This window comes from Myotis davidii, unplaced genomic scaffold, assembly GCF_000327345.1.
Source record: "Myotis davidii unplaced genomic scaffold, ASM32734v1 scaffold1316, whole genome shotgun sequence".
NCBI classification, from domain to species: domain Eukaryota; kingdom Metazoa; phylum Chordata; class Mammalia; order Chiroptera; family Vespertilionidae; genus Myotis; species Myotis davidii.
The window spans coordinates 860357-876544 of NW_006287901.1; the positions used below are offsets into that span (position 1 = coordinate 860357).

The 16188-nt window shown below is 38.4% G+C and overlaps 1 protein-coding gene across 3 annotated transcripts in view; it reads right to left on the minus strand.

Annotated features, from left to right (window-relative positions):
• Positions 1–244: 244 nt before the first annotated feature.
• The window catches only part of CHRM2 (cholinergic receptor, muscarinic 2), a 156620-nt gene continuing 140676 nt past the window's right edge, over positions 245–16188 (minus strand). For all 3 annotated transcript variants that reach the window (XM_006759583.2, XM_006759582.2, XM_006759584.2), the window contains exons 2-3: positions 3587–5030; positions 245–1454 (exon numbers count right to left, since the gene is read on the minus strand). In XM_006759583.2, the coding sequence (XP_006759646.1) occupies positions 1388–1454; positions 3587–4983 (1464 nt within the window). In that variant the 5' untranslated portion in view covers positions 4984–5030 and the 3' untranslated portion in view covers positions 245–1387. The remainder of the gene's footprint in view (positions 1455–3586; positions 5031–16188) is intronic.

Here is a 16188-nt window from a genome sequence, read left to right on the forward strand (position 1 = left end):
TCCCCCACTGTCAACATCTGCACCAGAGTGGTACATTTGTTATAATGGCTGAATCTACATGGGCACAAAATTTTTTTTCATTCAACGTCCATAGTTAGCATTAGGGTTCCTTCTTGGTGTTGTACATTCTATTGGTTTGGACAAATGTAAAATGACTTACTAGATTTTGTCTTAACACAGGATCTGCCATTAAATTAATGATGAACTGGTAAAAGGGTAATCATTTCTCTCTTTTTTTTTTTCCTTCAAGAAATGACCTGGCCTTTTCCCATATTTAATCTCCTCTTCTTATAAGACCACTCTGTGATATTTACATTATTGCTACGAGAAGAAATTCTTGACAGATATGCACCTTTCCAGTGAAAACAAAGGAGATGAATCATACTGCTTCTGAAAGAGGCTCTTAATGTTTTTGAAAGGACAAATGTTAGCTCCAATAGAAACTGACTACATCAATACAACCATTTTAATGGCCAACTACTGAAACCTCAATTGACTGGATTCTGTGGCAATCTAATCAGACACTAAGATGTTGGAAACAATGTGCTATGTGCCCGGTCTGGTGATTCCCGATATGTAGATGTGGCCTGTGTTCCCAATCTATGAATTACAAATACGCCAGACTCAGTGGATGATAGTGTGTCTGAATCACGATTGGTGAGCATTATCTTTTTCAAACAGGTGAGCAATTTGCATTGATATTCTAATAGTGATACAGGATTATTTTCCTACTTACACAAAGCAAGCTCTAGAATCCCTTGAAACAGACCTGGGTTTCTCAACTTCTGCACTATTGACATTTTGAGCCACATAATTTTTAGTTGGGGCAGGTGGATGGGGCTATCCGATGTAAGCTGTTTAGCGGCATCCCTGGCTTCTATCCCACTAGATGCCAATAGCCCTTCCCCAAGTTGTGACAATCAAAAATGTCTCCATACATTATTAAATGTCCCCTGTGAGGGGGAAGAAATTGTCTTGATCCCCAGTTGAAAGCCACTGAAATAGACAAATCCAGCAGTAGTTAATGCAAACCTTTGAATACAGTCTCTATATCTGTCTAAGTATCTACCATTTTCAGTATTCTTTCCATTTTTTTATTCTGGTTGACAAAATTTCCAAGATGTTTCAGTCTATCTTCAATTCCTTTCTTCAATCCTTGATGCTCTCTTTTTCAATAACAGGTGGCGAAGACCAAAAATAAAAGGAACAAAGGGAAGGATGCGATGACAACGGCGAGTAACAGGCAACTTGACTCAAAGTGAGTTGGATTGTTGCTTACAAGAGACCAGAATCTGGAATCCTCAGTCCTTGGATCCAAAGAGTTCATTCCACTAAAGCTGAATCTACACCACAGTAGTGCAAGTTAGTAAGTGAAACATTCAGCCAGTCAATTGTTTTGTTTAAAGGGAATCAAACACTCTATTGGCTTGATGATCCTTCCACACAATTTATTCCTGGATTTGACGAAATAAAATACAAATAAATATTAATTTAAAATGTAAATGTTTACATTGACATCATTGTAGTGTGAAGGAATCTGTCTGAACTGATACTGTGTGTTTATACATGGAAGATTTTTTTTGAGAGGGGGCGGCGAGGGGGAACGACTGAAGTTATTCAACTAGGAAGTTATTTTTATAAAGTTAAATTAAAACATTGTTGACAATTTGCTTGTTCCTGGCTGTTCTTTTTGCTGTTGTTTATGTTGTGCTTTTGGTTAACTCTCAAAATTGTTGAGATGCCATCAATGAGGCAAGTCACACAAAATAACTAAATTGCTAATATCTAATACTGATTTAGTTGTCATGCAGCTCACATAGATATATAACTGGTCAAGATGAAGACCATAAACCTAAAAGGCAGAATATGAAATTTGAAAAAAGTTTTATCTATTGATTGGGTCATCTTTAGAAAATCTAATTGGAAGACTACAGTGAATATAGTAAAACAAAGGAGGAATGAAAATAACTAGTTAAATCATGAATAATATAATCATATATTTATTTGGGGTACCAAATAAAAAGTATCTACATGGAGAAGATTTTTAAAAGCCACTGTTTGGGTATTAGTTCCTGACATGACGTTCTGATGGTCTAGTATTAGAGACATGTGAGAATGACCCAGGTACAGCCACTACATTCTTTTCAGATTCTGCTGAGCTCACCTGGCCTGTTTAAGTTATCCACTACATGTCTGTCACAAGGATTACTATACTTCTATTGATGGAATTTTGAAGTTAAAAAATTTTAGGGAGAATTGACAGTTGAGGAATGAGGAATATATGGTTTCAGTAAACGTTTTTTAATTGCTTATTTTTTTCTCTCCATTGGATCATAGGGTGGTTCTAAACAGCCTCATCAGCTGAATATTGGCTTTCAGAAAGCATTGAAGGGAAGGCCTTAATTTCTTGGGATTGACCCAGAAGTCGCTGGTGCCACAGGAGTATATTAATTCTGTTCAGAATTCAAAATGAAAAAGGCAGCATGTTCGTCCTGCTGACAAAGGCCAGAAGTTCATGTTTTACACGTTAGCATTTCACATGTGGGTCAGGCAGATTCAGGCTGAAACAGAAGGTCCTTTCAACCGCCCATTTTCCTATCTGAAAATTTGCCTGGCCTCCGTAAGCTTTCTCCAACTTTAATGACAACTATTTAATTTGATGAAACCTCAATTTAAAAAAAAATAACTTTGGCTTCTCAAACATGTTTATGGATTCGGGAGACTATTCTATTAAAATAAGAGGCAAGTTTGGGAGAAAACCAGATTGGTGAAACCATTTCCTATGAAAGATCATAACTGAACTATATCCTTATAGGCTGTTATGCCACCAAAAAATGCAAAGGACACAGTGATCAGGGGTGAAATGCCCCCTTTTCATGGCTGTCTCTGGTTTAGTGCAAGTCCTCTATAATTTGCCCTCGCACAGTGTAGAACAGCACAAAAACAAATGCCAGAACGAGAAAAATAGTGATGTGGTCTCACTGGGCTTTTTGTTTGTTTTCTTTTGATGTGAGGAAAGGCAAAGGTAAAAAATAAGCATTTATAATATTGCAACCCTCCAGGTAAAACCAGAAGAAAAGAAGAGTAATATATGCTTAGCACTCTGAGGTTGTTTCTACAGTCTTTCTGGTTTTATTTCTTTACTCCTCTATGGCATAATGTCTATTTCTTTATGTTCAAGTCTCCATGTTAGCTTGTAACTGTAGCCTTTCATTGACTATATAAATACATGGGAACAACAACAAAAAAAGAGCAAGGTTAGTATTCTCCTTGTGCAGAAACTGATAAAATTGCAGATTCAGAAGCCCTTCTTCAAGAGACAGAAAGTGTAGAGCATTCTTAAATCCACATGTTCAACGTGTGGCTTTCATGGTCTCATTGCTCCTACATTGGCCAGACTTATGGGGTGAGAGTTTCCCAAACTGGAGCAGAGGCACAAAAGAGTGTCACTTTTGAGCTCCTTAACTGCACATCCATACTAAGACTATAAAGTGCAATGGCAGAGATTTTAAAACTAGCTCTTTTACCCCTCTTCTTCTTCCCAAGTTCCCCGTGACCACCTTCCTTTGTCCCAAAGCTGTTTTACCTCGTTGCGCCTATGTTCTTGTAATGACACATGAGCAGGTGTTTAAAGGTCTTCTTGAAGGTGGCATTGCAAAGGGCATAGCAGGCAGGGTTGATGGTGCTGTTGATGTAGCAAAGCCAGTAACCAATTGTCCACACCGTGTTGGGGATGCAGGGCGCACAGAAGGTGTTGATAAGCACCATGACGTTGTAGGGGGCCCAAGTGATGATGAAAGCCAACAGAATAGCCAAGATTGTCCTGGTCACTTTCTTTTCCCGGGAAGGCGGGGGCTTCTTTTTTGCAGGCTGCTTAGTCATCTTCACGATCTTGCGAGCGACCGTGTTTTGTTTTTCATCTCCATTCTGACCCGAAGAGCCAACCAGCTCCACGGTGGTATTCGTCGGGGCACACGAGTCACCCTTTTGGGTCTTGGTGACGATTTTGATGCATGTTTGCTTAGAGTTCTCATCTTTGGAATAGCCCAGGGAAGTAGAAACTGTGTTTTCGTCCTGGGTGATTTCATCATCTCTCATGTTAGAGGCGACAGCACTGACGGAGGTGGAATCGTTGGAGCTTTCTTTCTCCTCCGCCTGGACGCAGTTCTCAGTCACCGCATCTCTGGGGGCTTTGCCATTCTGCATTTTGTTGTGTCCCAGGCCGTCATCACTGCCAGGCATGTTGTTGTTGTTTGGCTTCACTATCCGTCCTTGGACCAGACTTGGAGACACTGGATCTTGGTTGGCCGCAGGCTCCTTCTTGTCCTTCTTTATCCTGCTCTTACTGGCTCGGGATATGTGCCAGTATAACACGGCCATGATGATCACTGGCAAGTAGAAGGCTGCAATGGCAGTGCCGAAGGTGACAGCAGCGTTGGAAAAAAACTGGATGTAGCATTCCCCATCCTTCACAGTCCTCACCCCCACAATGAACTGCCAGAAGAGAATCGCTGGAGCCCAGAGGATGAAGGACAGGACCCAGGCAGCTGCAATCATCATACCTGCCATTTTCGTGGTCCGCTTGACAGGGTAGGTGAGCGGTTTTGTGACACAGAAGTACCTGTCAAAGCTGATAATGAGCAGATTCATCACGGAGGCATTGCTGACCACATAGTCCAGGGCTAGCCAGAGGTCACACACCACAGGTCCCAAAGGCCAGTAGCCAATCACAGTGTAGAGGGTATACAAGTTCATGGAGAAAACACCGATGATGAGGTCAGCACAGGCCAAGCTGAACAAAAAGTAATTGTTGACGGTCTGGAGGTGGCGGTTGACTTTAATGGAGACCATGACCAGTATGTTCCCAATAATGGTCACCAAGCTGAGGGATCCAGCCACAAGGACAATAAACACCACTTCAAATGTCTTATAAGGACTGGTCAGAGCCAGGCCATTGTTAGAGGAGTTTGTTGAGTTATTCATTTTGTGTTCTCTAATCAGTAGCCAAGTAGCCAAATAAACATCTAAACCTGTAAGGAAATAGAATAAAATTAACGAATACAATATAAACATTGCTTTAAAATATATCAGATTTCTTCTTTTTGAACCACATTTACCCAAATCTTTCTTTTTTCCTACCTGTTTATTGTACCTACCTGCCCCAATTAAAAGGATGATTCAAAAGATACTTTCAGGCTGGCAATGTATTTAAAGTCTGATAATGTTTTCAATGTGATCATATCTAGATAAGAATATGTCTGTCATCTATCTATCTATCTATCTATCTATCTATCTATCTACCTATCTATCTACCTCTATCATCAATCAAGTAAACTGAGCATAATGTTCATGAACTGAACTAAATAAACCAAAATTTATAGAAAACTTTACAAAGCATCAAGAAGTTTTTGATATGGACAAAATTATGGAAGAAAGCATAAAACTTAGAATACTGAGTTGTGACTTTTATAGTCACAAGGTACCTTTACACCTGGTACCTCTACAAGTTTTTTATAAGACTAATAATGATAATAAAGATAATATAATAACACTTTATTAACCAATACACTTCACTGAAGAAGTATTATTTCCTTGACTTCTGTTTTACACTTGCAGTCAGTATCACATATTAGCATTTCTAATATTCCACATATTGCAAAGGAAGTTATTTATTAAAATACTAGAGGCCCGATGCACAAAATTCATGAAAGAGTAGGCCTTCCTTCCCCCGGCTGCCAGCACCAGCTTCCCTCTGGCACCCGGGACCCAGCTTTATCAAGGAGGATGTCCATGTAATTAGCACATTATGCTTTTATTATTATAGATATATTGATACGATTGTATCAGTTTTTTGAATGTTTTATTTTTCAAATTACTCTCAATACGATGTTTCTATTTTGTTCTAGCTATTTCAAATGTATTGCTTCTAATTCTATAATGAGCAAATCATGACATTCTTTCCTTATACATTTCTCTAGTAAATGGCATGAAGATTGCCTCAAACTGCTTGACATGGTGTTGAAATGAAATTTTTCACAACACTTCATGGACTTGCATATGAATTTCCCTATTGGACATGCCCAGGAGTGAGAGCACTTGATCAGGTCAGGGTATAAGCTTTCTTCAGAGGACCCCTATACTGGACCCTTCTCCTGGAGGGTAGCAGCAGATCCTACCCTGATCAGGTCAATCCTGTTTCTCAATAACCTTCAAACAATTGTTATGCATCTTCCTAATGTTTGCCAACCTGAGAAAGGTAAAGTATAGCTTTTTAAAAAAATATATTTTATTGATTTTTTGCAGAGAGGAAGGGAGAGAGATAGAGAGTTAGAAACATCGATGAGAGAGAAACATCAATCAGCTGCCTCCTGCACATCTCCTACTGGGGATGTGCCCACAACCCAGGTACATGCCCTTGACCGGAATCGAACCCAGGACCTTTCAGTCCACAGGCCGACACTCTATCCACTGAGCCAAACCGGTTTGGGCAGCTTTTGGTTTTAATTTGTATTTTTCTGATTACTAAAGAGGCAAGTTCCTTTTGAGGCACGTGGAATTATTACTCTGGTAGAACATAGTAAATGTTAACATACTTAGTTGTTATTAGAGCCTCTAAATTTTTGGTTATAATATTTACTTGTTTCTGTTAGCGCTATCTGTAAAAATGAAAAACATTTCACTTAGAAGCAAGCACAGTGTTAGAAGGATGGCATTCCTTTCCCCGCATGTGATACACAAGCTATGTGAAGACTGTTCTTCCAGAAAACAAAAAAAAGTTTCCTTTTGTCAACCTCTTGTCAACCTCTTGCCACCTCTGCTATTTACATTTCTATAAAAGGTTTACTTCTGGTGTGGCATCATAAGGCCTTATTAAAACAATAATAGGTACATCATTTATGAAATAACATAGTCACAACAGACTAAACAATGAAGATGACCTCCAGAAGACTCAACATCTTACTATGGCACGTATATAATAATCGGTTCGGAATTTTATGATGTTAGTTTATGACTAAGCCCCAAAAGTACTATAGAAACTTATGAGAAAAAAATCCCCTGCCTTTAGCTTTCAGTACTTGAATTCCTATATTTATTCTTGCAAAATTGTGGGTGCTAATATCTATTCTTAATGACTCGCTGTGTGAGTCTGATCATGTCACTTAACTTCCATGGACTTTAATTTTATTTCTTTCTCAAACAGGGATAATAATAATGATTTTTCTTCTAGAGGTAAGGATTAAAGTGAGATAATGCCTCTGAACCATGATCTATAAATGTTAAGCATTAAATACATGTTCTTAATATTCATAGTTGTTAAATATGCACAGGTTAATTACCTTTTGTAACAGTTAAGAAAAAATTGTGTGTGTGTGTGTTTATGAAATAGATTCACTGTCGGGTGTAGCGATAGAGGCAATACTAAATTATCATTATCAATGATATTAAATTATCAATAATTTTGAATTGTAAATGACAATAATATTGATAATAATGAATATATATGGAACATGATTACTCTTCACAGAAACTGCTGAGGTGATTGGTATTATTACTATATTCTTGTTTTTCACAAGCATTAAACTAAAAATAAAACAATTTAGTTATCTGAGCTTCAAACCCCCTGTGCCTAACTCCAGATGCTGCTTTAAATATTTACTGCTTGTCTGAGGGACCCAGCAGCAAGTGTGTGCTCCAAGCAGTCACCCTCTGACTGCCATGACAGGTCCTCTGCCCCAACTTAAATTTGGGTCTTTGGTTTAGGCAACACGGGATCTTTGTGTCGAGGCTAAAATTGTGACTTTGGGCAGCAAATATTCACAGTAAGACACAGGGTTAGTAAGTGGTGTTCTGCACATTGAAATATATGACATTTAATATAAACATTTTCCTAAAAGCAATCATCATAAAAATATATCACCTTGTGAATTGATATGTAACCTCTAACACAAATATTCAAATCAATCACATAAACATTCTAAACATTTACAGTAACATTTTTATGAAGTTCCAGAGTGAATCCTAATTAAAATGATTTTAAAAATTTGGATATGTATTTAGATACACAGTGGAAATTAAATTAAAAAATATAAAATTTCTCCACACTCTGCCCAAGTCATGCAGGATGCCGGATTCATAATGATCACTTCAAAGATGTACCCACAATGTAATACACTAATAAAAATTTATCAATATGTGAATAACTTAAGTGATAGAATTTTTTGCACTTTAATATATTGAATTCTCACAACAACCCTGAAAAGAAGTATCCTTTTCAGTTTTAGAGAAGGCAATAATCAAATAGCTGGCAAGCACCTGATAGTACCTGATTCTTAGGGCCACGATTCTTCCACTACACCAGACCATGACACAAAACGTGATTCACTGTTTTTAAAGTTTTTTTGAAGAATAAGAAAAATCGGGACAAAAGGAATTCATGATTGATAACAATTGGAATCCGGATATGTAACTGTATAACAAAATTTCAGAACAAGAAATTCAGAGGAATTCCAATGAGGTTGAATTTATGATTATATATGTTTATTTAACTTTTGTTTTTAAGATATAATTTTGGTGTGTATATATTTGTATAGTATTCTGATTTCTGCTGCTACTCGAATACATTACCAAAAATGGTAGGGTGTTCTGGGTGTTCTCTGCCTATCCCTCTCAGACATTGATCTCTAAGAAGCAGCCTACTTGTTGAGCAGATTCTAGGGATAAAACTTATCAGCCTCACCAGTGTTGCCTGAAATTCTAACTGATAGAATAAATAAGGATCATAAAAGCTTTTTAAACTGTGTATTTAAGGGCTAAAAAGAACACTCTGTCCTGAGAGAATTAAAAGTTTACTTCAACAATATTATGACTAAATATCTAGCTTTCAATACAAAATACAACTACTAGAGAAACCATGAAAAAAAGGTGATAAAGTAAAAGAGCAGACTGCCACTGGAAGTGAGACTATACCTACTGAGGAGCTAGGTGTGATAGTCTAGGAGTCTTACGCATCATCTCTCCTCTGCCTGAAGAGTGAGATGTGGTAATTTTGCATGGCATTATTGCCAATTAGGCAGCAAATGAAGTTTATTTTTAATTTTATATAATGAAAGAGATAACCACTGACGTTTATAGTCTATATTCTGTTTTAGAACTCCTAAAGATTCAATTAAGTCCACTAATTTATAAACAGCTTTGGTGCTGGTATTTATTAAGCTTTGAGATTATTCTTACATCAGTGACCAGTCACTCCTGTCATCAATGATGTTAGAGAGAAAAAGGAAGGAAAGAGACTTGGGGAGAAACATTTTAAGGAAGTCTTGGGGAGCCAAGTCCCCTTCTCTGAAGGAAGGTTTCATCACACAGTTTTGATATTGATGCAATAGAGGGTAACGCAATTTGCTTATATTATGACTAGAGGCCAAGTACATGAAATTCATGCACGGAGGTGGGGGTTAGGGGGGCTCCCTCAGCCCAGGCTGCACCCTCTCCAATTTGGGACCCAGCGGGGGATGACCAACTGCTGGTTTAGGCTTGATCCCCAGGCCTAAACCGGCAGTCGGACATCCCTCTCACAATCTGGTACCACTGGCTCCTAACTGCTCACCTGCCTGCCTGCCTGATAGCCCCTAACTTCCTCCCTGCCAGCCTGATCACCCCTAACTTCCCCCCCTGCCAGCCTTGTCATTCCTCACTGCCCGCCCCTGCAGGCCTGGTAACCCCCAACTGTCCCCCTGCCAGCCTGGTCACCCCCAACTGCCCCACCCTAACAACCTGGTCACCCCACGCAACCTGCTGCTCAGTCATTTGGTTGTCCCTCACTAACCCTCCTGCCGGCCTGGTCACCCCAGGCAGCCTGCTTGTTCAGTCATTTTGTCATCCCTCGCTAACCCCCCTGCCAGCCTGGTCGCCCCATGCAGCCTGCTGTCTGGTCGTTACTGTGACAGCATCCTGGACAATTTGCATATTCCTCTATTATTAGTACAGATGACTCATAAGAGTGACTTTCAATTTTACTTAAAAATAACAGAGTTCTGTCCTGGGGCTCACGACACCTTGCAACTCTGATAGCTGACATTAGTGATATTTTGACATCAGGCAGAAATGAAGTAAATGTACACTTTTTAAAAATCAGGTTTTCCTTTGAGCTAAGCAACACATTATGAGCTACTGTACATATACAGAGCTTTTGCAATAGCTCCTGTATCTCACTCAAAGAACAGTTGTATGGGTGGGCGTGATGGCCACAGGGAGCAGTAGAGATATTGCTAGGAAATCAGAGGTTTTTCTGTTACTTTCTTCATTCTAAGACAGGGGTCCTCAAACTTTTTAAACAGGGGGCCAGTTCACTGTCCCTCAGACCGTTGGAGGGCCAGACTATAGTTTTAAAAAAAAAACTATGAACAAATTCCTATGCACACTGCACATATCTTATTTTGAAGTAAAAAAACAAAACGGGAACAAATACAATATTTGTATTTGCATGTGGCCCGCGGGCCGTAGTTTGAGGACCCCGTTCTAAGACATCCTTACGATCTTTATATGACTTCAAGGGCTGAGGAGGATGAAAGCAAAGGAGGAATGGATGACCACATAAAATAGAGCACATTCTTGTCCACAAGGAGCGTATACTCTAGGCGAGACCCATGTTGCTGAGGAAATTCCCAGGCACCCAAAACAACTCTGGACCAATATAATGACAAGTGCCAAGGATAAGGGTCCATGGAACAAGTCTGGTCAAATTGGAGTGAAGTAAATATAGAAGGCTTCCTAAATATATGGATCTTCTCTCTTTTCTTTTTCTCCTTCCTCTCAACATTTGCTTGCGTGTGACATATTTGTGTGTCTATATATATAATTTTTAAACTCTGTTTTCAAGGTTTTGTACTATAGTTTGTTCTCCGGAGAGTCCCATAGACTGATGGTAAGCATCTACTCTAGTGCATGGAGACTGACAACCTGTAGGTTCAGAAACACAGAATGAGACTTAGCCATTGACTCACCTCCACTGAGTTTTTAATTATATCTAAAAAGATGTGGTGAAAGTATTCTGGAAGCAATGGGCAGTTTTTCTCATTTAGGAAATTGCAACACAATTGCAGGCTTTGTCAGATATGCCCTATATAAAGTATTTGAGCAAAGAAAGCCACAATAAAAACCCATCACATTTATCAAGCTGTATATGTAAGGCTTATGCACTTTACATAAGTTGCACTTTTTGTTAAAAAAGGAAAAATGTAAAAATAAATGATAAATAAGAGTGAAAGTCACTGAAGCAGCAATTTGCTCCCCATGTTAGTACCAACACAAGAGAATTTGTAATTTTCTTCGGTGTGAAAATCTTAATGAATCCCCAAGCCCTTATTATTATGTAAACATATTCACAATATTGGCTGCCTGTCAAGCTTAAGGCTATTCTTCATGATACTCGACAAACTTCCACTCCATGTTTGCTGAACTATCTCTTTCCTTTTTCAAAACACATCATAAACACTACTTAGTCTAGAAAAAGGAAAGAGACCTAAAAATGATTTAACTAGTAGCTGTGTCCTTGTGTCCTTGTCTGGGGCCCATTTTAGTTACTTTTGCACACAATACATCTCCTGCTCAAAAAAAAAGAGGCCTGGACAATTATAAACAAAGCACCATCTGAAAGAAACCATTCCTTTGATGTTTAAAAATGAAATTCATTTGAGTAAGCATTACAGGACCCTTCCTTTTCAGTGTCAGGGATCTGACAGATCTCCCATATTGATGGTGCACATATCTAGTCAATGATGCTGACTAACTAGGGCGCTCTGGCCAAATGGAGCTGAAGTAGAGCAAGCCCTCGTCTAAAGGTTGTTACATCCTCACAAGGAAGAGGCATGAAAAGGAAATGGAAGCCATCCTCGGAGAGCTGCTGAAACTTATATGTGATTTGGCAGCTGTATTTGAGTCAATGTCTGTGTCTTTCTTACCGCCTTGAGAAGTTGGAAATTTGTATAGTCGGCTTTTTAAATTTTGTTTTGTTTCTTCCTCAAGTCGGCAGGCTGCTGGTTTAATAACTCTAAATTAGTTAATTCATTGCTTTGAATTAAACATGTGAATCAAATTATCAAATTTGCAGAGGGATTGAGGCTTGTTATGACTTTGATTAAAAAAATTCTAGAATAAAAGCCATTCTTCTAGAGGAGCTGAGCAATTCCAAACAATGCATCCCTTTAGGGATCCTTTTCAATGGTGCAGGTGCCTTCCATTGGATGCTGAGACGGAGCACAAGGCCACGTGGAACTTTTTTGAGTAGTAGGTCCAGGACAGTTTTGAAAAGAGGAATGAAAATCATTTTAGTCTCAAAGATAAGCTAAAAAGAGTAAGTTAATATTTTTCCTCTGAAAATAGATTGGAGTAGTTCAGAATATAAAGGATCAGAAGTTATGAAATGATTAGGAGGTGCACAGAGAAGTGAAATTCCTTCTTCTGAGTATAAAGAAAATACACATTTAGATAACACATCTATAACAGTTAAGTGAAGAAAAGAAAACTTAGTTGTATTTAAGAATCTATATTTATTTTAAGCATGTCTTGACTTAAAGTTGCATGGCTTATGGAGAGAAAGGAAAAATAAATCAATGCATGTGTTGCTCTTCATAAAAATACACATATGAAAAGTAAAGGTAAGTGAATTGTGTTTGTAGACATAATATTCCCGGTTACCACTTTTTAAAACTAATGCACCCATAAATATAAGCGTAACAGACACCATAGTTCTTCTGGTAAAGATTCCTAGAATGTAGGAATAGAGTACCAAGAAAGGAATTCACCTCTATAAGGCTAAATCTTGGGTCTTTTGACTTTTCAATGACAGAAATGACACAGGCCTCATATACTTATGATTCATACTAGATTCAATGAGGATATAAAAATAAAATAGTAATGAAGTGTAGAGAGTAATAAGCAGCAACTATTTTTATTGTTTCCAATCGAAAGACAAAATGATTGTTTCCTCAGTGTCTGATTGCAGCCTATTTCTAGAACTGAGCAAAATGACCATAGTGTTAGCCCACTAAAACTTGAAAAACGAGAGCCTGGAGAAGATTAAAGTCTTTACCAAATGATCTAATGGCAATTGAGATGATGGAACATAAAAAGCTGCATCAACTCAGCAAAGATTTTTGTATCTAAAGCACTAATTTAGAGTTAAAATAAAGCAAGTTGGTTGGAGAGAATGATGAACTTTATGTGGTAAATTTGGAAAGTCAGTTCTCTTACCTGCTGGAAATATAATGACTTTCTTGGTGATAAGTCACAGGGAAATCACAATGTAATTTAATATATATAATATATGCCATCAAAGGCCACTCTAACCTCTTTTTCTCCACTTCCCTCCCTTTTCCTATTCCAACACCATTAGTTCAAACCTGTTTAAATACCCTACCTCCTCCTCACCTTCAGATTCTCTAAACATTTTGAAAAACCAGACCTCTCATTCAGACGAAACTAGAATTACAATGCTTGATCTTTATCTTTCCCCATGAGGGAGGTCCCACATTGACTGAGCCCAGTATGAAAGCTAAGACAAAAGTAGCACTTCTCTTCTTGACTTATATCATGTGAATATCCCTAATACAGTTTATATACTCCACCATGTCATCTGGTACAAAGTAGCTAAACTTTGAGCAGTTCACATTATAGATATATTTAAATATAATGTCTTTACTTAAATGATGCATGATAAGGGAAGAAAGACAAACAGATAAGACTGCGAATGGATTAAGACTTGAGCACAAATCTGTTAGGCAGGATGTTTTTTCCTTCAAACACAGTGTATCATTAGCACAGCAGTTTTAGTTTATATTATCTACTGGGACAAAAATATATGTAGCTAGTTCTCTAAGAGAACTCATTAAGGTAGGATTCTATAAATAATTAATCTCCAAAACAATAAAAAGTGAAAAGAAATAGGGAACTAAGCAAATGTGCCCTGGATTCCTTCAACTAACCATTACTGTGTGCAATATGTGCCAAGCCTGCCGGCTCAGGAAGAAGGAATGATAACACACTGAAGAAGAGAATAAAGAATGGCTCTGCTCTTATGAAGCTAATAGTCTAAGGAAAATTTCTCATGAAATGTCATTTCCTCTTGAGGGGGAGAGCAGTAAAGGTCCAGCAGGCTTCATATTTTCTGTAAGACATATTAGCATGACCGGCCTCCTCTTCCATAAGGATGATCTAGCTCTACTTTCTGTAACCTTTATACACAGACCAGAGGCCTGGTACATGGGTTCGTGCACCAATGGGGTTCCTCAGCCTGGCCTATGCCCTTTCGAAATCTGGGATCCCTCGGGGAATGTCAGACTGCTGGTTTCAGCCTGATTCCCACCCTCCCCCGACCCCCTTCCCTCTAAGATTCATCAGTCTGTTCCATGTTCCCATGCCTGTATGTTAAGCGTCTGCCCCCTGGTGGTCAGTGAACGTCATAGCTACTGGTCGAATGGGCGAACAGTTGAAAGGTCGCTTAGGCTTTTTTATGTATAGATAATATGGATGGGTCTCTGGATGTAATTGATAAACTTGAGACTTAAACTTGGAGTTAAACTTGAGACTCAAACCTATCTCTGCTAGCTACTGGTTGTGTGAATTTAAGTTTTTTGACCCACTTTCTACATCTAAAAAATTGAGGAGAATAAAATTTATCATTTGGATTTAAAAAAAATATGCAATACACAAGGCTCCCAGCAGATGCTCATTAAGTAGTCATTATTATTATTAACTTCATTATCATTTTAAAAATGGTTTAAACCAACAAATAGAACATAAAAAATAAAAAAAAGAAAGAAGAGGGAATGAAATATGCATTCTGTATTCCTCCCAAGAAAATAAGGAAGTAATTTGAAGCAATTTTTATTTTGTTTGGGTCTATTTTATGTCACTTATTATTTGCTTCCATTCATCTTAAGGACTTGGAAAACCCCATGATCATTCTATGATATTCTGATTCTTAAGCTGAGGTGGTAAGAAATGCCAATCTAAACTTAAAAAAAACATCAATCTAAAAATTAGTAACTAATGTTCTTCTTAACCAAAGGTCAGAAGGTTATAGACAAGTAATCTCCCCCATTCAAAATTCTTACTGTACATCCAAGAAAGATTATTTAGCAAATCTATACTTACATGTTAGCTGAGACTTATTATTAACAAATACAAAAACAGCAAAATTCCATTCCATGTCAAACTGTGAATGCTCAGAGCAGTGCGGCCATATAGTCTATGAATATGCATGCAATTAATGTGATTTACTTTTACCAAATCACTTTAAGTGAAGTATTCAAAGAAACAACTATTTTTAAAATTTCATCTTAGCAGTTTGCTCACTGAAAGTAAATATCTTATAACAACAACAAAAAATATGGAGTATCCATCATGCCAAACTGATTTCTTGAGTGAGTTATTTTAGACTTTTTCTTGCTTAACCATGCTCACTTCTCTTGAATTCTCCAATCTCCTTATGCAAATCCATATCTTCTCCATATTTATTCACTGCCTCCTTCACCCATCCTATTTTCAGTGAGTGGAGCATGTAAGAAATAACATAGGTTGTTTAAGGAACCACCACACAAGGCCAATTTCTCAATCTCTCATGTCATGTACGCTTTTGCCATGACTGGCCAGAAGAAACGTAACTTTATGATATGATTATTACAAAATGTTTACCTGGAAATACTATTCCATGGACGGCAGGCATAGCCTCATCATCTGAGAATCCCAGGGTCATGACCTGGCTGGAGCCGACCTCCAACAGCACCTACTGTATTGGGGGATCAGACGGCCCACCACAGCCTGCTGAGCCGGCCCTCTCCATTGGGCTATGAGCCAGTTCTCATCCTAAGCCTGGATATGAGGTCTGTTCATCTCCCCATCACTCTTCACTCTGGATTATGGGTGGCTATCGGGATGTGAACACTCAGCCAAAGTGTTCTAAGGGCAGGCTCATTTGTAGGCGGCCTCTGAGTCTCTGTTCTTGATAAAACATCCTCAGCTCTGTGTCTGCGCTCAGGAATGTAACTTGTGAGCTGCCTGCTTCTGGCTCTTCCCTTGTTTGGTTGCTTTCAAAGCCTACTATAAAGCTGGAAGGTGACAGCTTCCCTCGCTCTGCTCCACGTTGTCTTTTTCTTTTTGGTAGTGTTATTAACATAACGAATGACAAATGAC